General features: G+C 42.7%; 1 protein-coding gene across 1 annotated transcript in view; it reads left to right on the forward strand.

Moving 5' to 3' along the window:
• Positions 1–750: 750 nt before the first annotated feature.
• VEGFD (vascular endothelial growth factor D) overlaps positions 751–23,324 on the forward strand; it is a 48,024-nt gene continuing 25,450 nt past the window's right edge. The window contains exons 1-2 of the mRNA XM_069945707.1: positions 751–1,263; positions 11,426–11,627. Of these exons, the coding sequence (XP_069801808.1) occupies positions 1,177–1,263; positions 11,426–11,627 (289 nt within the window). The 5' untranslated portion in view covers positions 751–1,176. The remainder of the gene's footprint in view (positions 1,264–11,425; positions 11,628–23,324) is intronic.

Raw genomic sequence — 23,324 nt, forward strand, 5'->3', positions numbered from 1 at the left:
ATATATATTTTTATATTTCAGCCTTGAACATCTTATAATCTATCTTGTTTGTGTTTCCTTACCATAAAAATAAAAAAATATATGTATGAAAACTGGAACCTGCCCTTTGTGTTTCATTGTGAGCTCTGCTCATCCTGGGCTTCCTGTTTCAGGTATCTTTGCTTTGACAATACTGGTGATCATCAGTAAGTCATTAAGGAGACTCTAGAGAGGCTATTGGCTATTGGGATAGGCTAAGCCTCGGAGTGGGAGCCTTCAAGTACTTATCAGTTGCTGTATGTCCTGCAGGAAGCAATGTATTCTCTCTGCTGCCACCTGTGTCCATGTCAGGAACTGTCCAGAGCAGGAGAGGTTTTCTATGGGGATTTGCTGCTGCCCTGGATAGTTCCTGACATGGACAGAGGTGGCAGCAGAGAGCACTGTGTCAGACTGGAGAGAATACACCTCTTCCCACAGGACATACAACAGCTGATAAGTACTGGAAGACTGGAGATTTTTTAAATAGAAGTAAATTACAAATCTAAATAATTTTCTGAAACTAGTTGATTTGACAAAAAAAAAAAAGGTTTCCGCTGGAGTAACCCTTTACTAAAGTAGACTCAGACACATATTGTAGCATCCTATTAGTGTATTCCTATAGTATAAGTTAGGCACCTAAAAAAAATATCAAAACTGTTTCAGGTCTCTTTGCTTTGACAATACTGGTGATCAGCAGCAAGTCATTAAGGAGACTCCAGAGAGGCTATTGGCTATTGGGATATGCTAAGCCTCGGAGTGGGAGAGGAGCCAACGCTTGTCTGCCTTTACTGCCAAGCCCTGGATCACATTTAACACACATGCTTCCTTGGACGCTGTGAAGAAACTTTCAATACAGAGTTTGTATTCCTGCTCCTCTTCCTCTCCTGAACTACAGAGACCACGATGAATCCTCCGATGCATCAGAAAACTGCGACCGCTTAGCCGTCCATCTCACCTCATTATGTTTCAAAAGGAAGGAAATTGCCCCAATCCATTAAGGTCATCGAGCAGCTGCTCCACTCTCGGCCACTAGTTATTTCTTACCATTACTAGTGGCTTTCAGCTTATTGGTTTTTTTTATGGGACGTTTTAACACCATGGACATTAAAATAGACTCCCGCAGCTGTACCTTATCCAGGGCTTAAACTACACACCAATATGACCTGTGCTTGGAGTATTGCACGTTTTCTTGTAGGATTTTTACACCTCCTTCAAGCATTTGCCTATGATGGTGGGAGTGTTAAGGTAAGACGACAATTTTTATTCTTTTAATAAAATATTTAAAGGGGATGTAAAGTTTAAGGTTGAAGGGAAAATCTTTTTCTTTCAAATACAATTGGTTTCAGAAAGTTATATAGATTTGTAATTTACTTCTTTTAAAAAAAATCTCCAGTCTTCCAGTACTTATCAGCTGCTGTATGTCCTGCAGGAAGTGGTATATTCTTTCCAGTCTAACACAGTGCTCTCTGCTGCCACCTCTGTCCATGTCAGGAACTGTCCAGAAACAGGAGAGGTTTTCTGTTTCAATATATTTTATTGTAATTTTTTCAATAGAATTTTGTAAACATAGCAAATTTTGCAAACAAGATAGACAAAATATATAGCATATTGTACAGATAAATTGTAAAGGATAACAAGGAAAAGTAAACAATAAACATACAGTGATGTATAATCTAGCGATATCTATGGGGATTTGCTGCTGCTCTGGACAGTTCCTGACATGGACAGAGGTGGCAGCAGAGAGCACTGTGTCAGACTGGAGAGAATACACCATTTCCTGCCGGACATACAGCAGCTGATAAGTACTGGAAAACTGGAGATTTTTAAATAGAAGTAAATTATAAATCTAAATAATTTTCTGAAACTAGTTGATTTGACAGAAAGATTTTTGCTAGAGTACCCCTTTAAAAAAGTAGACACAGACACACATTGTAGCATCCTATTAGTGTATTCCTATAGTATAAGCTAGGCACCTTCTTCATATAGATAAGTACATGTGTATAAAGAGAACAGGGTGAACCTGAAGTCGCCATACCTTAGATCAGCTGTCATGGTCTGTGCTAGGCTGTGCACTTAGAATACAGGTTTTCTTTGTTTTCCCTACTGTACCATTACAGTTTGTTAGGTGATTTAACCAAGTTACTTCTAGCATCTTTCATCATACATCTTCAGATGTGTCAGAATTAAAGGGATTCATCACCATAGACATTTATCCCCTATCCTACAGGATAGAGGGAAAGTGTCCAAGGTCGAGGTCCGACCACTGGGACTACCCAGACTGGGCTCTGAAGGGACATCATTATTAAGGGGATTCTGTCACCAAGACAATGCTATTTAATCTATCACCATGATGTTATAGAGCAGGAGGAGCTGAGAAGATTGCTATATAACTTTGTGGGAAAAGATCCTGTATAACTTGTAATTAGTTGACTAAAAGCTCTGCTCATTCTGTGATAAGGAGTCCAGTGGGCGGAGTCACTCAATAGACTGGACTCTTTAGCCCGGAAACATCAGAGATTTCCATCAATAATTTAAAATTTATACTTTTTTTTCCCATGAAGATATACTGTATATCAATCTGCTCAGCTCTTCCTGCTCTATAACATAATGTTGATAGCTTAGATAGCATTTTAATGGTGACAGGTTCCCTTTAAGACTTGACTACTACTCTATTCCTTGTTTAGACAACAGAGTATAGCACTTGACTATCTTTGACACTCACATAGACAGTGAACTGTTGTCAAGACTCACAGAGTCAGAGTCCCATTCAGGAGACCCATTCTCACAGTCTCTGGAGGGCTGGTCCCGGATCAGAGGATTTCTATGCTGGTAGAACCCATGTAAGCAAATTCATACACTTGAAAGATGCCATCATCCTTAGGGCCCTATTCCACGGGACGATTATCGTTCAGATTATCGTTAAATCGTTCGAATCTGAACGATAATCGTTCGGTTGAAATGCAGTTAACGATTAACGACCGAACGAGAAATCGTTGATCGTTTAATAAGACCTGGACCTATTTTTATCGTTGCTCGTTCGCAAATCGTTCGCATTGAATAAGACATCGTTCGGTCGTTCTCAATAGATACGAACGCAATAGCGAATAAATAGCGAAGAGAAACGATCGCAATTACGATCATAAGTAACGATTATCGTTCCATGGAAATGAGTGAACGTTTTCAGGTCTTTCGCAATAGCGGTCGTTTGAGATCGTTAATCGTTAACGATTATCCAAACGATAATCGTCCCGTGGAATAGGGCCCTTAGTCTCTCTTAGTAAACATTTAATGTGATGGATACCCCTGATAGATGTCATCAGTCACCCATAGGCTTACATACAATGTTATGCACCTTTTCTAAATGGTGCAGGCTTTCAATTTGCAACAACGGCCGTGATTTATACAAAACATACGTTGTATTTGAATGAATGGAATCCCGGCCAGAGTGTATACACATAGTATATTTACACATAGTACACGCTGCGGCCGGGATTCCATCTGGCTGCACACAAAACATGACTTGTCATTTGTCTGCGGCCGCTATTCATTGAATAGCAGCAGCACGTTCCATTGTGTGCAACGGTGAATTGGGATGCGGGCGCACCAGAAATGAAGTAAATCAGGATGATCTTCAGTCACACCGGCCGTTCTGTGACGTGGCCGGGTCACAGAACGGCTAGTGTTATATGTAGTGTGAACATGGCCAATGACTATATCCATGTTTTCCTCACACCTTAGGGCTGTATCCAACTTCAGCAGCCACCGCTGCTGACCATGGAGAGGTAATGTATGCCAGTTTAAGCAGGGGCTGAAAGGACATTGGTTACGATGTCCATGCAGCCCTTGTTAAACGATTATCGGGCCGTGTAATAGGTCCAGTAATTGAGCGCAGATCTAGCAGATCCGTGCTTGTTTACAGGTATTATCGGGCCCCCATCGGGCCGTGGAATAGTACCCTAAGGGTCCTATTACACCAAACAATTATCTGCTGTAGCTGCTCAATTACCGGGCGTTCCGGCTGATAATCGTTTGGTGTAATAGCGTCTGTTAAAAGACCACGATCATGATAATGACTGCTGCTCGTCCCTCCATGTAATAGGGGCGGGGGCAGCAGACCGCCGCTGACTTTAGTGGGCCACCTGGACGATCTAAGGATTGCGACCCATCCCACAGCTCCCTGCGGGGAGCTGTGGGATGGGCCGCAATCCTTAGATCGTTCCTCGCCCTGCCATAGCATAGACAGCGAGCAGGGAATGAGAAGGAAGCGAGCGGTGATCTGACAGGTTGGCTCTCGCTTCCTCCTCTGGATCATGCTGTGTAATACGGCCCTGAGACATATCAGTACAGAGGTGGGAAATGGAACATTACAGTTTTCCCCATCTTTCGCAATGATCATCCTTTCTATTGTAGTAAATAAGAATGGTTGCAGCAGCCATCACTGATACTTTGTGACCATAGGTGGTAATTACTCAGGTGCAGCAGCTGGGAATCTATGATTTCCCAGTACACACTCAATATTATCCATGTCTCGGTCAGTCTTAAAGGGGTTATCCAGCGCTACAAAAACATGGACACTTTCTTCCAGAGACAGCACCACCCTTGTCTCCAGCTTGGGTGCAGGTTTTGCTGCTTAGTTCCATTGAAGTGAATGGAGCTTAATTGCAAACCACACCTGAACTGAAGACAAGAGCGGTGCTGTCTCTGGGAGAAAGTGGCCATGTTTTTGTAGCACTGGATAACCCCTTTAACCCCTTAAGGACCGGCCAATTGTTGCTTTTGCATTTTCGTTTTTTCCTCCTTGCCTTCTAAGACCCATAACTCTCTTATTTTTCCACCTACAGGACCATGTGAGTTTTTTTCAGGAACAGTTAAACTTTGTAATGCAGCTTTTCATTCTGCCATAAAATGAATGACAGAACCCCCAAAATATCATTTATGGGGTGAATTTTGGTCAAAAAATGCGATTCTGCAAATTTTGGGGTGGTTCCATGTTTAAGTAATGCGATTTACGGTAAAACTGGCATTTTTCTCTATTCTATAGGTCAGTCTGAACACAGCGATATGCAGGTTTTCTAACATTTTACTATTCTTATTAGCAGTAAAACTTTTTAGTTGCAAATAGGTATAATTAAAATAACAATTTTATTTTTTTACCATGACCGTCGTCATTTTTGCGCCATGATCTCTAGTTTTTACTAGTAACATTTTTTCTAGATAAGACATATTGATCGCTTTTTATAAATTTTTTTATACATAAAATGTAATTTAAAAAAAGCAATCCCTGTGTTTTTCACCGGACGATTACGCACGCTACGGTATATTATGTGTTAGTTAACTTTATTATTTTTATGTGTTTTATGTATAAAATAGGAAGGGGGGTGATTTAGACTTTTATTGGGGGAGGGGCTTTGGGGCATTTTTAAAAACGTTTATTTATTGTTTTATACATTTTTAGTCCCCTTAGGAGACACGCTGCGGGGGTCCCGATTGCTAAGTGACTGGAGATACTCCGGTCACTTACACTTAAACGCAGATAGCAGCCGTTCCGCACCAGCTATGGGGTGAGCTCAGCTCGTGAGCCCGCTCCATAGCCCGGTACCCCGGCGGTGTACATTTACGTCCATTTGCGTTAAGGCCCAGGCTGTGGGCCTGGGCCCATTTTGGGCCCATTTTGTCATAAAGGGGTTATCCTGTGCTAGAAAAACATGGCCACGGTCTTCCAGAGAAAGCACCGCTCTTGTCTCCAGGTCAGGTGCAGTTTGCAATTAAGCTCCATTCACTTCAATGGAACTGAGTTACAAAACCTGCACCCAAACTTGAGAGAAAAGAGTGGTGCTGTCTCTGGAAGAAAGTGGCCATGTTTTTGTAGCACTGGATAACTCGTTTAACCCCTTAATGACCGTGGGTGTATATTTACGCCCTGTGGTCAGTAAGGGAGTTCAGAGCGGGGCTGGCTCTGAACCTCCGGGGTCCCGGGTGTGGCATGTAGCCCGGGGCCGCGGCTATTAGCGGGCACGGTCCGATCGCCGTGCCAGCTAATCAAGTAATCAGATGCAGCTGTCAAAGTTGACAGCTGCATCCGTTTACCGTATGCAGCACTTCCCTGGTGTCTAGTGGTGGAGATCGCCCCCCCCGGACGTTGTCCCGGAGGAGCGATCTCCGTGACTGGTGCCGGCCGGGGTCTCCGCCAAGATGGCGCTGATCCCAGCTCGGCACTCGGATGCTTTCGGCTGCAGCAGCTGAAAGCAAATGAGTGCCAATCTCATTAATCTATGCTGCATATCTATGCAGCATAGATCTCGATGAGAGATCAGTGTACTTATACTAGAAGTCCCCCAGTGTGAATAACCCTAACCCCAGGGGGAATAACCCTAACCCCAGTGGGGCTTCTAGTATAAGTGTAAAAGTAAAAAAAAAAAGTGTTATTAGTAAAAAGCCCCCTCCCCTAATAAAAATTTGAATCACCCCCCTTTTCCCATGTAATAAATAAACATAAACAAATAAATAAACATGTTTGCTATCGCCTCGTGCGTAATCGCCCAAACTATTGATTAATCACATTCCTGATCTCGCACGGTAAATGGCGTAAGCGCCAAAAAAATCCCAAAGTGCAAAATTGAGCATTTTTGGTTGCATCAAATCCAGAAAAATTGAAATAAAAAGTGATCAAAAAGTCATATATGCGCAATCAAGGTACCGATAGAAAGTAAACATCATGGCCCAAAAAATGACACCTCACACAGCCCCATAGACCAAAGGATAAAAGCGCTATAAGCCTGGGAATAAAACGATTTTAAGGAACATATATTTGTTAACAATGGTTTGAATTTTTTGAGGAACATATATAACAAGTCAGTTTTACCCCAGGGCGAACAGCGTAAAAACAAATACCCCCCAAATAAACAAAATGTGTTTTTTGTTTTTTTTCAATTTCACCACACATTTATTTTTTTCTGGTTTCTCAGTGTACTTTATGAAAAAATTCAGCCTGTCATTGCAAAGTACAATTAGTGGCGCAAAAAATAAGGGCTCGTGTGGGTTTCTAGGTGAAAAAATGCAACTGCTATGGCCTTTTAAGCACAAGGAGGAAAAAAACGGAAGTGTAAAAATCGAAATTGGCTCTGTCTTTAAGGGGTTAAAGTCCAACATCCCTGATCCTTCTATTCCCCCAGTGCCATCTGTCAGGGTAGAGTCAGGAGACCCCCACACATGTAAGTTTCTTTAAAATGGATCTTTAGATTGACACTTTATTTGCTGATGAAAATCACCTCTAGAACCCCAGATTTATCTCCTCTTACATTAGTGTGTGTGTTACCAGTCAAAACCCATCAGCCCATTGCATAAAGCTAACTGGGATACCCTTTCAACAGACGCCAAAATCTGTACGTAACGCCTTATTTGTAAGTTGAGATGTCACAGCTACATAAAAGTATACAGTCAGCCATTACATTGTTCTAAATCAGTAGCGGTGTTGTGTGTATAACCCCAGCATGTGTCCTCTACGTAGATGACCTTTCAAGACTTTACAAGACTTAAGACAAGTGAAATGTGCGGTTTTATTGGGCAGGCCGCGCTGCAATCCTCGCAACATCTGTAACCGTAAACATTCCAGACGTATCTGCAATCACCCTCACGTTACTAGACAATGGTTGAGATAATCAAAGCCACTTGTGCTTCGTCATAGTATTGGACTTTCAGACCTTTTTTGGATATTCAGGATCTAAAACTATTTGTGGCGAACAAAGAATTAGAAATTCCATGTACTGTATGGCGTCACCAATACGGCATCTACGGCATCGGAACTTGAATAATTTTTGCAAAAAAAAAAAAAGGATATGTAAATAATATTTGGTCAACCCAAAGTGGCCGTCTAAACAAAAATATTTATATCTGTGGTCAAGAAGATCTGATTGTTTAGAACCAACCAAAGTCTCAATTTTTTCTGGAACTAAAGGTCCTTTTACACCGGCCGATTATCGTGCAAAAAAAAAATGTTTAGTAGTTCAAACTAAAGCGATAGTCTTCTGGTGTAAACCCGGCAACAATCAACAATTGGCCGTATGTCGTTGATGGCAGATCTCAAGTCTTTGGGTATATGCACACTACAGAAATCACGCAGATAACTTGCAGCGGATTGCGGTGCTTGCCCCCTTCCCCCCCATGCTCGCACTTTAAGTTCGACCCGTCATATAGGCTCCATTCTATGCTTGGGCAAATTCCATCAGTCCAAAGAATTGACATGTCAATTCATTGGATGGATGGCATAATCTGCCTGAGCATAGGATGGAGTCTATGGGAGAGTCAAGCGGGAGAGCTGGGGGAGCGTGCAGGTTTATGCATCGCAGACACCCTATGAATGCACTTCTGTAGGTTGCCTGTAGCTATGGGTCAGCGGCCATGGACAGTCTATGGAACATGTGAGTAAGGCCTTAGATATACAGTCGGTAAACCTTTTCTTTGACCCCCAGTTTCAAGTTGAAATGCATATTATAAAAACGTATAGGTTACATTCTATGGGCCCCAGTGAAAGATCTGTAACAGGGGCCCCATCTATAGTATGCCATTTATAATACTGGTGTTTTCTTGTATGGCAAAGGAGACCTGGGCCCCCTGAGTAACCAAAGCCAAGGTGTGAGTTTTGCTATACTCGATGGTGACAACTATTATTCTAGAGGAGTATTTCATTTTTGTTTTGCTTCTGCCCTTTGGAAGAAGACTAGAAGGGGGACTGTAGTAGTCATTGCTTCCCATAGTAATACTTCATTCGATTTAATGCTGACTACTTTCTATTCAGTGGAGATTAACCAATAAATCACACTATACAGACAATGTAGACACGTGCGTTCCATTGTGGGTCTGTTAACATCTGGAAATGAGGTACCGCTAAATGTTTGTTCAAATTGACATTCTTGCTACAGATTGTATCGTTTATCACTATCGTAGCATTTCACTTTAGGTGGCTCATTTTCTATGAGAGTCATGGACACAAACGTATCTGTGATCCGACCGCATCACATAGATGGTGAAATAAAACATTTGTATGGAGCCAGGGAAACCACTTTGCAGAGGCTTTGCAGAAAGTCTGGTAGTATTTAATTCTTTCCAATTATTACACTAAGCGATTATCGGCAGTACTTGGCCAATTACCGGCTGTTCCGGCAAACCATCGTTTTGTGTAATAGGTCATGTTTTAAATCGACAATCAGCATGACCTAAAATCCCGATAACGATAGCGACGGTCTGCTAATGTCGCTCCATGGAATAGGACTTGCGGAAGCAGACCGCCACTCTCTATTATGACCACCTGGACAATCTTCTAGGCCCCCCCCCCTTACCCTGCTTGCTGTCAGCACATGTAATAGCACAGACAGCGAGCTGGGAACGAGGAGCAAGTGAGCGCTGACCTGATAGGATAGCGCTCGCTTGATCTGAAATATAATGCCATCTAATGTGGCCCTTACGCCCGGCTCGAGGAGAGCCAGGCAGATATAAATGGGTAATGCTCTAGCAGTCAGTGAGGGTCTCAGAACCTGGATGCCCACCAGTCACAATTTTTGACATATCCCTGACATGTCCGAAGTTTGTTGTAATTACAGGGGCACTTTAGGTTTTTTTTATTCTTTCTACCTTATTTGAGATTAAGGTAGAAGTTTGGACTATTTGTCGGATAACTGTGTATCAGTCTATAGGAGTCATTTCTAAGGTTTGGTTATTATTAAGTTAACATACAAATGCATAGGGCTCTTTGCTTATGCTCTCGTCAGCCTTCTTGCAGTTTCTTTTTTGAATATTTCATATAATAGGTTAAAAAAGAAGTCCAGCCAGACCTATTTTTGAGCAAATACTGGGGAAGGGGAGGATAAAAGAAATAACATGCCCTTACCTCCCCGGCTCCAGTGCTGGTTGCGGCATACTGCTGCTCCGTATGTTATACAGTACGTTATACGTATTTTTTAAGAATTTTTGGTGTCTCTTTTCCCCAATTTTCCATTTTTCTATCTATATTATAAAATAATCCTGAGATCTTGCAGTTCTCATTCTCACCACTGGGGCTAAAACTAAGCTGAGACTTAGGGGGGCATTTATTAAGTCCGGCGTTTTTTACGCCGGACTTATAAATGCCCCCGCAGCTCCGGCGCTACGGGGATTTATGTAGAGGCGGACTGCCTCTACATAAATCCCGTGCGCGCCGGTGCGCACCGCCGAAAACCTACGCCAGCTGAGGACTGGAGTAGGTTTTCGGCGTACATTTGGGCGGAACGGATGGTAAATCGCACGGACTCTGAGTCCGCGCCCTCCGTTCCGCCCACTACACGCCCCCTTTCCGCCCCCCTGGCGTACTCGGCAGAAAGTGCCGATTTGCGAATATTTTATTCGCAGATCGGCCATTTGCGTATAAAAAAATACGCAAATCGGCACTTTCCGCCGAAAATCATCTGTTCGCCGGATGATACATGTGGCCCTTAGTGTTGTGTCTGTGGTGATAAGAGGAGGCTGCTGTAAAGTGATCTGCACAGCATTGGAGCGTCATGTGACACCAGTAGATAGAGGAGACAATAGCAGCTCCCCGTGGAATGAACTCTTCACAAGTTACAGAGCGTGCTCAGTAATGTTTCACATTCACCGCAAGGGACAGTGTCTGTCTATTGTTGTCTATGTCCATGAGTCTTGCTGTAAAGGAATTCTTGGAGCCGAGAATTGGGCTTGTCCGAGCACATGGATTGAAGAAGTGCCGGGTGAGCTGACTCCAACCCACTTTGCATGTTGCTGTAAAGAATGTTACTAAATGCTGTTAAGAACTGCTCAGGTAATATGGCCGCCCCCATAACAATGGACAAAACATAAAATTTAAAAAAAAAAATACAGTCAGAAAATAGAAACAGATTAGAATAAAAGAAGAAGTTTTCGTATCTGACTCTAATCAGTAAAAGAAAATTTAGGTGACACATTCCCTTTAATTTGTGGTCATCCTCATGTCTCCTTACTGGCTGTATACAACATAATATGCATTATACCGGCAATATAGCCTATCACATACATGTGCAGACTAACATACAAGACTATTTATGGAAGACTATTGTGTAAGACTATCCCTGTTGTTTATCAGTATACATGTTTCCAGAAGGAGAGCATCAGACTCCTTACAATTTTAAAGTGGACCAGATGCCCTGTATATTTTGGAATGTGTTCCTGGAAGTATGCTATGAAAAAAGGGGATTTATGGAAAGAATTCACTGTTAAATAACATGTAAATTACATTTCTGTGTTATTGGAATGTGATTATTCACTGTGACAGCAAGGACGTAGTGGGAGCTCGCTGAACAATATGTGCGGACAGCTTATAAAACTTATCAATGGACCATTGCCAAGGAGAACCAATCCCCAATAACCATATCTCTATTCCTAGGGAGTGACGCAGAGTGAGTTAGAGCAAAGGATCAGATCTGCTGCAAACCTCGAAGAGTTGCTACGTATCACTCACCCGAGGGAGCTGAAGTTATGGAGATGCCGGACCAAACTCAAGTCCTACATCAGCACTGACACCAGGTCAGGGCCCCACCGCTCAACACGATTTGCTGCAGCATTCTATGACATTGAAATACTGAAAGGTACATCATACAGTCTGTTTATTATCCCTAACAGCAACAATAGTATAAGGCAGGGGGAGGGAACCTTTGCTCCCCAGCTGTTGCAAAACTACAACTCCCATCATGCCTGGACAGTCAAAGCTTTAGCTTTGGCTGTCCATTCTTTATGGGAGTTGTAGTTTTGCAACAGCTGGGGAGCAAAGGTTCCGTACCCCCGGTATAAGTGGTTATTTGTCAAATAAAGCTTAAAGGTAAACTAACTGCAGGTTGGATGACTCTTGAGAATGAAGATAAATTTCTTACTTTCATCGTTAATGTTTTTTTTTTTTTGTTAAAGGATTTATAAAATCTTGCCAGGGCAGGGGGGAAACTGATTTCAATTACAAACTTACCTCTCCCCGTGCCCACAGTGAGCACTTTCCCTCAAAGTTTTGATGACGTCATGACTGGGGGGGAGGGTCGGAGGTCTGACCCGGCTAATGGACTGGCCACTCAGACAATCAGTGACTGGAGTGGCGCTCCGGCCTAGTCACTAACTGGCTGCCATATGGTCGCAGCAGGCCACTAGGGAGTCCCTCACACCATTAAAGGATTACTACACAGGGAGCTTTATGGTGAGACCTTCTCCAAGCATTCTGCTTACTTACTGTATCTGCCCTGATTCCTGGCAATGGGTTGATGGGTTGTTGATCCATGAGTTCAAATTAAAATCAGGAAGGAAATTTCTTCCCTAAGCCTATGTTCCCACACAGTATTTTTGCTCAGTATTTTGAAACCAGAGGGGGAGGGGGAGATTTATCAAACATGGTGTAAGGTGAAACTGGCTCAGTTGCCCCTAGCAACCAATCAGATTCCACCTTTCATTTTCCAAACAGTCTGTGAGGAATGAAAGGTGGAATCTGATTGGTTGCCGGGGGCGACTGGGCCAGTTTCTCTGTACACTATGTTTGATAAATCTCCCCGAGAGAGGCTAAGTTCACACATTGTTAAAATTTAGTGGATGGCCGTCATTTAATGGCCTATAATTGCCATTATTTTAAAACAATGGCCCTTATTTGCCATTAAATGACGGCCATTCGCTAAATTTCAACAAAATAGCTATTTTAAAAACCTCTTACATTCCTCCTCTGTGCCGTTCCGTTGCAGTTAATCATTTGCGCCACGGTCCGGTGAGACCCTAAGGAGCACTGCCCCGCCCCCCCCCCCCCCCCCAGCGCCAATCCGCCCCTTTCTATTTATAATGAATGGAGTGGGTTTGAAGGTATAGGGGACAGGCAGTGCTCCTAATGGGTGCCCCAGTGCTCCTAGCAGTCTCACAAGATCGTAGAGAAAATAACTAAATATACCAGAAAGGTGCAGAGGAGGAAGGTAAGAGACATACTTTCCTCCTCGGCGTCTTCTGTGCAATAGAGACATATCAGCAGGTTAGATTTATCTATTTTGCTGATAGTTCCCCTTTAAGACAGAGACATTTAACTTGTCCCTCTCTGGCACAGAGACAATCTAAACTTGGATGAACACGCTCTATATACAGTCTATATACACAGGCAGTGGAGGCATAAAGTGAAGCATAGAATACAGTGGTGTATAATGTATGTATAATATGTAGTCAGTTTTTATGGTCCAGAATTCCAGTATGTGGCAGAGTACAGCCAGTTCTTTACCGTTTGTCGGAGAGATTTTTTGCATATGTTTTACCTATGGAGCCCTGTGTGCAAATTTTAAATTTTTGTGTCCTCCATATTATGTATGTGTATAAGGCCTTACGCAGTAACGTGGAGTTGTTAGAATACACTAACAGAAGCCAAAGTTACTAGGTCTCTATTAACTTACCTAGGTTTTCCTCTTATAGCACACTTTCAAGGGGAAAAAAACAACAACAAGCAAAAAAGTCTTTTTTGCCAGCAGTACAATAAATTACATGCACACAAATACTGTATGTAGCCTATGGAGTATGTGTAATTGTATAGACTGCTATTCTCCGACCTTACAGAAAACAGATCACTGATCTCAGGGAGACCAGCCAAAGATAACGCTGCTGGTAAAGCGCTCAATGCAGTGAAATCCTAGGTGCATTGCCCCCTGGGGAACACGAATATGCAAAAAAGAGCCTGCGGCGCCTCATTTTAGAGTCTCGAAACACAAGACTAGCCAGATATCCCTCCGGGAAGGACCCAGCCAAGGGGTGGCTCCTGTAGGGAAACCTTATATGACTTTGGCCCCGTTCCCACTGAGCAAAACTAGCGGAATTCCGCAGCGGAATAGAGACATCTGAGGTCGCTTACTTTCATGCAGATTATTTGGTTATATTTGGGGAAAGTCACATCAAAGGGAAGAATGTCTGTAGGCTGACAAGTAGTGTTCTGTGATGGCTGACACACTGGAAATTCCATCTACCAAAATGGGCGCAAATCGAGCTCCAACCACGATGGACGTGGACCACATATTGTCTGTCAACAGCGTGAGAACCAAGATGTGTATGATCTCCACGGCCATGAGAACTATTCTTATTGCAGATAGAGTAAGGAGACAGACTCTGTTATAAATAGAGCACCATGGGTAAGATTTGTTACTCTGTGGGACCTACCAAAGTCAATGGGATATAAATACATATACCATACCTAGAACAGTCTAGTTCTTTACACCCCTTACAAAATTATGGTACTTAGACTGATATAAATGTTTGAATTTTAAAAGTAGAAGAGCATGTATTCATTCATCTTTGGAAGAGGCTGTGATGGAATACAACTCATTTAAATGTGAAGAGAATATGAAGTTTATACGCAAATTTGCCACTTTAAAAGAGAAAACAGATAGCAGATGCTCCACCCTGTATCGGTCTATACAAACATAAAAATTTCAGATTTTGGGAGATTTTATTTAAAAAATACGAAAAAAAAAAACTGGGAAAACCAATAGTAATAAGAAGAATCACAGACCCAAATCATGTGTTTGGAATCATTATGAGTCAGGGCCCTTGCCAGGTAGCCCCATAACAAGAATATAGGAGAGTGGAGACAGAGGGCACCCTTGTTTAATGCCATTACGTATGACAAAAGGCGAGAAAAGGGAGCAATTTATCTTCACCTGTGTCAATGTGGGATTGTATAGAGGCATGATTCTATGGTTCATCCAGCATCCCATACCCACATGGTGCAAAACCTTCTGAAGAAAGTCCAATTCACCCTATCAAACACCTTCTCCAAATAACCCATTTAAAGGGAAACTATCAGCAGATTTGACGAATCAAACCTACTAACATCTCCCTATTGCGCGCGGGGCACCAAGGAGGAAGGTATGTCTCTTACCCTCCTTCTTGATGTAGTTCCTGTGCTGTCAGCAGTTTAATTCTCGGTCAGGAGCACGGTCAGGAACAGTGCTAAGTAGGAAGGTAAGAGACATATCTTCCTCCTTAGTGTCTCCTGTGCAATAGAGAGATATCAGTAGGTTAGATTCATCAAACCTGCTGATAGTTTGATAGTTCCCCTTTAAACAGTGACTCTCAGAAGAAGACTAAAGGTGACTTTACATGTAGCTTCAGTATACTTTATAACTCAAATACTTCATTATGTCACCACAGAATTATGAACCAAAGACAAGGTGCTACTACAGACCAGTCTCTTTCAATTCTTTCCTTGCTTGTTAACAGCAATTTTGTTAAGTTTATATTCTTTAGGCCATGTTCCAAAACATATGTTTTGTACAAATCACGGCCATTGTTGCGATTTTGCAACAACGGCTGTGATCGATTTTGCAACAACGGCTGTGATTTATAAAAAACATACGTTGTATGTGAATGAATGGAATGCCGGCCGGAGCGTATACACATAGTATACGCTCCGGCCGGGATTTCATCCCACTGCGCGAAAAACAGACATGTCAGTTTTCTGCAGCCACTATTCATTGAATAGCGGCCGCACAGACATGTCAGTTCACACAACGGAGAGTGCGGCTTGTGTGTAGCGGTGAATTATGATGCGGGCGCACACGGATTTGCCCACATCCAAGTGCAACAGAAATGAAGATCATCCGACCGCTACTGCAGTACCGGCCGGGATGATCTTCAGTAACACTGTCCGTTCTGCGACCCGGCCAGGTCACAGAACGGCCAGTGTTATACGTAGTGTGAACCCTGCCTTAGACTGTAATAGATACCTACATGAAGAAGTGTGTCCTCAAGATAAGAAATGACATTACTCCTACATAGAGATGACTGTATCTGTAATATAACACCTGACGTTCTGTAGCGCTTAGCTCGGTTTATGACTCCTTTGGTGTTTATAAGATTTACTGACCTGCTCTGTGAACACTTTATCTGTTTCTATGACCTTACAGATGTTCCGTGGATGTTCTAGAACAAGGCGCTGACAGCTGCTATATATTACTTTGTGCTTCTTCATATCATATAGGGTTACTATTTAGATATCATATCACCGCTAATAGAGTGTTAACTAGTGTAAAGTAGATTTTATTTAATAGGACGAGCTAAAAAAAAATTCCTGCTTTACTGTTAAGCCTCAACGATGACACAAAAGTTAATCTGTTATTTAAATATATATTACTGCCCAGTATCTTCCTACCATTGGCTCATAACTATCATACTGTTCTACGCGTCTGAATATAAGCATTCTGTGCTGTGTGTTGTAGACTTGCTTCCTTTATAACAGCACACCATGTGGTCAGGCATGGTATTACAGGCAAGTATTTGTAATTTGAGACATTGTGACAGTTTATCTTAAAGCTTATTGTAAAAAAATTAAGGCTATGTTCACACTAAGTAAAAAAAAAAAAAAAAAGGAAAAAGTCATCCGCTTTTTGTTTAAAAAAAAAAGTCTGTAATTGCATCATTTTAATTGACTTCAAATTGAATTGCATTGGTCTATGGAACAACAGATGTTATTTGCACACAGTGTGTTAAATGATGGTCTTTTGAGGCGGACGTCAAATAATTTTCATGACAATTGTTTTTAGATTTTTTTGCATACAACTGACATTATTTTTTAGTTTTTAACACACAGTTTTTCTTTTTCACTGTCTTTATTATTAAATTCAAAGGTCTGAACACTCAGACACGGACTGGTCAAAGCATGTTTCTATGATATGTGAAAACTTTTTTGTAACAGCAGTTTTACTTTTAAGGAGAAGTCCAGCAAACATTTTTATTGAAGTATTGTATTGCCCCCCAAAAGTTATGCAAATCACCAATATACACTTATTACGGGAAAAGCTTCTAAAGATCTTTTTCCCAGTACTTACTACTGCATCAAGGCTTCACTTCCTGAATAACATGGTGATGTCACTTCCTGGATAAACATGGTGATGTCACTTCCTGCATAACATGGTGATGGTACTTCCTGGATAACATGGTGATGTCACTTCCTGGATAACATGATGATGTCACTTCCTGGATAACATGGTGATGTCACAACCCGACTACCAGAGCTGTGCGGGCTGTGGCTGCTGGAGATGATGATGGCAGGGGGACACTGAGGGACACAGGGCACTGGAGGGACACTGAGCATCCCTCTGCCATCATCCTCTCCAGCAGCCACAGCCCGCACAGCTCTGGGAGTCGGGTCGTGACATCACCATGTTATCCAGGAAGTGACATCACCATGTTATCCAGGAATTGACATCACCAAGTTATCCAGGAAGTGACATCACCATGTTATCCAGGAAGTGAAGCCTTGATGCAGTAGTAAGTGCAGGGAAAAAAGCACTTTATGTGTATTTCCCATAATACTTAAATTTTTGACAGACTTCTCTTTTAACTATATCTGCAGTTGTATGATAGTAGCCATCCTAAAGATTGGTTTATGTAATTGTGAGTGTAAAAACCTCACATAACAAATCCCTTTGGCCTGGCCTGAACATTTCATCAATTAGCATTAATATAGAGATTACCGATACACTGACGTGAGATATGCAGTAGAAGAGCCCGTGGAGCCTCATCGAAGAGTCTCGAAACACAGGACTAGCCAGATATCCCTCCGGGAAGGACCTGACCGGAGGGATATCTGGATAGACCTGTGTTTTGAGACTCTTTAATGAGGCTCCAAGGTGCAATGCACCTAGGATTTCACTGCATTAAGCGCTTTCACTAGCAGCAGGCAGTGTTATCGTTTGGCTGGTCTCCCTGAGATCAGTGATCTGTTTCTCTACTGACATGAGATGGGGAACTGTATATTGTAGAGATGATCTCACGGCGAGTAGAAACGTCAGAGCCTGGCTCTAGTGAAGTCTATCATATCACACTTCATAAAACTGTAGCCTGTATCAGCGGGGATGCTCATTACACTTCTTCATCTTGCTATGTTGATGTTGGCTCTTCCAGATTTTTTTCCAGTCATTTATTTTGCATCTGTTTTATTTGCTTTAACTTTAAATGGCCTTCTTAGCTGGAATGACTTCCATGTTTGAAGAATACAACCAGTGATAGATAGAGCGGCCTTTCCGAGTGTTTCCTTGTGATGTCTATGACTTGTCGCTATCTGTTTGTTTTTAGTGCTTTGTTAATGATGGCGTCTCCTACAGCCAGGCTGCCATGTGTTTTACAGTCTCACCATATACGCATTACATTTGGGAGTATAATTTATATTCTGTCTATAAGTACGGAACATTTCCATTAAGATGTCATCTCATGTAAGGTATTACTGGTTTAAAGGGGTAGTGTGGCGTTAAAAAATTATTCACAGAATAACACACATTACAAAGTTATACAACTTTGTAATGTATGTTATGTCTGTGAATCGCCCCCTTCCCCGTGTCCCACCACCCCCACCCGTGTACCCGGAAGTGTGTGGTGCATTATACATTACCTGATCCGCGTCGAGCCCGTCCACCATCTTGTGCCAAACGTCATCTTTGGCCGGCCGAATCGCTGCTGCCGTCCCCCCTCCGCCGCGTCATAACTGTGCTCAGCCGCGATTGGCACAGTTATGCTCAGCCAATCGCGGCTGAGCGGCTGATGACGCGGCGGAGGGGGGGCGGCGGCAGCGATTCGGCCGTCCGTCCAAAGATGATGTTTGGCACAAGATGGCGGACAGGCTCGACACGGATCAGGTAATGTATAATGCACCACACACTTCCGGGTACACGGGCGGGGGTGGTGGGACACGGGGAAGGGGGCGATTCACAGACATAACATACATTACAAAGTTGTATAACTTTGTAATGTGTGTTATTCTGTGAATAATTTTTTAGCGCCGCACTATCCCTTTAATTCAGAATTACTGTCCTATGCAGGGTCCGGATACTAAGAGGCAATAACTAATGGCTGACATTGCAGTGTTCTTACGTGTTGTTTCTATAGATCCCAGATAGTATGTAAAGTAGGTTTTAATTTCTTCTCCCTTTTATCATATACATGTTGGACGATTCTTGGTGATCATGTGATTATGGAATACTCTACATCCAATCACAGCGGCTGAATTGTTCACATAGAGGATTCGTGTGCAAGTAGCCCGTGTTGCAGGGCATGGAGGCTATAGGGGAGATTTATCAAACATGATGTAAAGTGAAACTGGCTCAGTTGCCCCTAGCAACCAATCAGATTCCACCTTTCATTTTCCAAAGAGTCTGTGAGGAATGAAAAGTGGAATCTGATTGGTTGCTAGGGGCAACTGCGCCAGTTTAGCTTTACACCATGTTTGATAAATCTCCCTCAATATGGCTATTTAGTATGAAGCAGGCATCTAAAAAATGTTCTACCCAAGCTTCACCATTACCAATCCAGTCCAATATACCTCCCTGCTTGTTGTCTGTTCTATTACACACACCAACAGCGACTGGGGGGGGGCAGGAGCGGGGAGCTACGGGAGGGGCCTATAAGGATAGCGGCGGTCTGCTTCCGCCACTTCTATTACATAGAGCGATGGCCAGCAGACGGTCCCTTTTGTAGTCGCTTTTCATGTCGTGCATGTCAGCTGAGCCTTGCCTGTCAACATGATCTATTACACTTTCAGCTACAACGGCCGGTAATCGCCCAAGTATAACCGATAATTATTTAGTGCAACAATACCCTTATAGTAATATTTTCTTAATCAACACCCCCTCCCCACCCTCTAGCCATACTATATCCATCTGAAACCCTTCCTCTATTGTCAGCAGTATTGTCCCCATTTTCTCTCCTCCTCCCCTGGCTGCAGCATTGTCCTTATTCCTGTCCCTCCCCACTGGCATCAGTGCTGTCCCTATTCTCACTTCTTCCTCAGTGGCCAAAGCACTGTCCTACCCCCATCTCTCTTAATGGCAGCGTTACTATGCTTATTCCCACCCCTCCCACTCTGGCAGCAATTCTATCTTCTTCCCTATTAACAGAAGCACTGACCTGATCTACCTGTTATAACATTTTCTTTCCTTGTTGGCCAAAGCAACGATGGACCAGGGTGGACCGTCTAGGGGCGGAGCGCTGCTATGGGGGCGGGCAGTGCTCCTAACGGTCTTCCTGCACCGTGGATCAAAAGACTAACTGTACCGCAACGGTGCCGAGTATGAAGGTAACGCGCACACCATCCTCCTCGACGTCTCCTGTGCAATAGGGACATACCTGTATCAGCAGGTTAGGTTTGTCTAACCTGCTGATAGTTCCCCTTTAAGGCCCAAAAACTTTGATTCATAAAAAGGTGTACATTTTTGAGTAAATAAAAAAAGTCAAATTATTGCTTTATTTGTAGTATTACTTGTCTCACAAACCTTGATATATACTGTGATTTGATATAAATCCAAGCCCCCAGAGCTCTACATCTGCCCTACATTGCGTCCATTTTTCACTGTATTCTCCCTATGCAGCTGTGTTGCAGCCTTGCCCTTTTGATCGATGTGGTGTAGGCTAAAATTAGGTCCAGGTTGGATCTCAGATTTTAAATGAAGTCATACTTCATGCAACTCTGAGGCCAACTTTTTCCAATATTGTTGCATGTTTTGAAACAAGCAGTGCACAGATCTAATACGCCATTTAGCCCAAACCCTTTATATTATTCAATGTATTACAAGAAAGAAAAAGCACAGGTTAATTGATAAATACATGTGCACGCACAATGCTCAGAGTATGCAGGAATATAGTAAGGTGAGTGCTGCTTGGCCAGGATATTTAGGGACAGGGCTAGGGCAGTAGCTGAGGAAGGGACTGGCTATAACTTGACATGTGCACAGTGTCTACAACTTTATCTAGCCATAATAAGGTTTATGGAAACAGTCAACCACCACTTTTACACTTACTTTATATTAGAAATGTAGAACCATGTACAGTTGCAAAATAAAGTGAATGAACACTTGGGAATCACCTGGATTTTTGCATTCAAGGAGAAGTCTGGTGCTGTAAAAAATTCTGGAAACTGCAGGGGTAGTTGGGAAAATAATAAACCATCACTACTCACCTCTCCCCGTGCCTCTCTGGGCACCCCGTCATGTTTCGGAATCTTCTTCTCACCCGCCGCCACGACCTGGTAATGGACTCCCCGCTCAGCCAGTCCATCAACCGGGTCGTCATTTTCAACCACATGGTCCATTCATCAGAACGGGGAAAATGCCTTCTGGCGAGGGTCCCGGGGCCCGTGGCGTGGCCCTTAGCGGGTAAGTGGAGAGGTAAGTCGAGCTTGGTTATTATGTTCCCCCCTGCCCCTGCCGGCTGTTAATTATTTAAAATCACCGGACTTCTCCTTTAATTACTAAAAAAAAAAAAATTTGGTCTGGTTGTGTTTGAAGTCGCGTAAAACTGTTCATATTAGTTTAGATTGTGTTTGTGATAAATCCAACCTAATGAGGTCACATTTTATCAAAGTGTCATTGTGGCTCCCAAAAAAATTTTGACATGTCAAAGAGATATGTCAAAATTTTTATAATGGATCTCTATGGAGTCTGAGAATGCGCTGCAGCACGGTCTTCTCCCGGCAATATCTCTTAATCGTTACAGGTCTGAAGGTCTTTTTCCACATTACTATTACACAATACCAATAACAAAAGGAATGGATGGTGATAAATCGAGATGGCAAAGAATAATTGTACTATAAAATAATACATTGCCTTCATAAAGTTTCTCATATATTGCTTTATGTAGTTTCTTGGCTGAGGCAGCAAACATACAAAACTGACCAAAACATACATCTAATCTCAGGCTTTGGCTTGTTATTTGAAGTATTACATATAGGCATAGCAATAAATATTTATTGAGAAAATATGGTCTAAAAGACATGATCTTATATCTCTGTGTAGTGATTCCAAATGGATGGAAAAGTATAGAAAATATCTGAACCTGCCAGAGCTTTACATCATATCCAGTCTAAATTTAGTTATTACTAAATGTAAATAATCTCTGATTTTTCCGTGGAGTTTCTAATTTATAACATATGAGGCACAGAGGCCAATAGTGACACACACGTATACATCACTGATTGGACATAGGAAGGTCAAATATGTGTATGAGTATACTATGTAAAAAATTACAGCATCAGCATATAGATCGTAAATATCCAAAAATAATCATGGATTTACTGCAATAAGAGATAGTGGTGCTCTGCTGCCACTGCTCCTGGTACACGGAGCGATGGCAGCAGTTCATTGATATCCTAATCGTTTGTCGTTCAGCATATTCATCCCTTATCATAGATGTAAGGGAGCTCTCCCTAGTCGACCCTTATCATAGGTGTAAGGAAGCTTTTCCTAGTCGTCCCTAATTATAGACGTAAGGGAGCTCTCCCTAGTTGTTCCTTATCATACATGTAAGGGAGCTCTCCCTAGTCATCCCTTATCATAGATGTAAGGGAGCTCTCCCTAGTTGTTCCTTATCATACATGTAAGGGAGCTCTCCCTAGTCGACCCTTATCATAGGTGTAAGGAAGCTCTCACTAGTCATCCCCTATCGTATATGTAAGGGAGCTCTCCCTAGTCATCCCCTATCATATATGTAAGGGAGCTCTCCCTAGTCGCCCCTATCATAGATGTAAGGGAGCTCTCCCTAGTCGCCCCTTATCATAGATGTAAGGGAGCTCTCCCTAGTCATCCCTTATCATAGATGTAAGGGAGCTCTCCCTAGTCATCCCTTATCATAGATGTAAGGGAGCTCTCACTAGTCGTCCCCTATCATAGATGTAAGGGAGCTCTCCCTAGTCGTCTCTTATCATAGATGTAAGGGAGCTCTCCCTAGTTGTTCCTTATCATACATGTAAGGGAGCTCTCCCTAGTCGACCCTTATCATAGGTGTAAGGAAGCTCTCACTAGTCATCCCCTATCATATATGTAAGGGAGCTCTCCCTAGTCATCCCCTATCATATATGTAAGGGAGCTCTCCCTAGTCGCCCCTATCATAGATGTAAGGGAGCTCTCCCTAATCGCCCCTTATCATAGATGTAAGGGAGCTCTCCCTAGTCATCCCTTATCATAGATGTAAGGGAGCTCTCCCTAGTCATCCCTTATCATAGATGTAAGGGAGCTCTCACTAGTCGTCCCCTATCATAGATGTAAGGGAGCTCTCCCTAGTCGTCTCTTATCATATATGTAAGGGAGCTTTCCCTAGTTGCCCCTTATCATATATGTAAGGGAGCTCTCCCTAGTCGCCCCTTATCATAGATGTAAGGGAGCTCTCCCTAGTCGCCCCTTATCATAGATGTAAGGGAGCTCTCCCTAGTCGTCCCTTATCATAGATCTAAGGGAGCTCTCCCTAGTCGCCCCTTATCATAGATCTAAGGGAGCTCTCCCTAGTCGCCCCTTATCATAGATGTA

Source organism: Dendropsophus ebraccatus, chromosome 11 (assembly GCF_027789765.1).
Source record: "Dendropsophus ebraccatus isolate aDenEbr1 chromosome 11, aDenEbr1.pat, whole genome shotgun sequence".
NCBI lineage: Eukaryota > Metazoa > Chordata > Amphibia > Anura > Hylidae > Dendropsophus > Dendropsophus ebraccatus.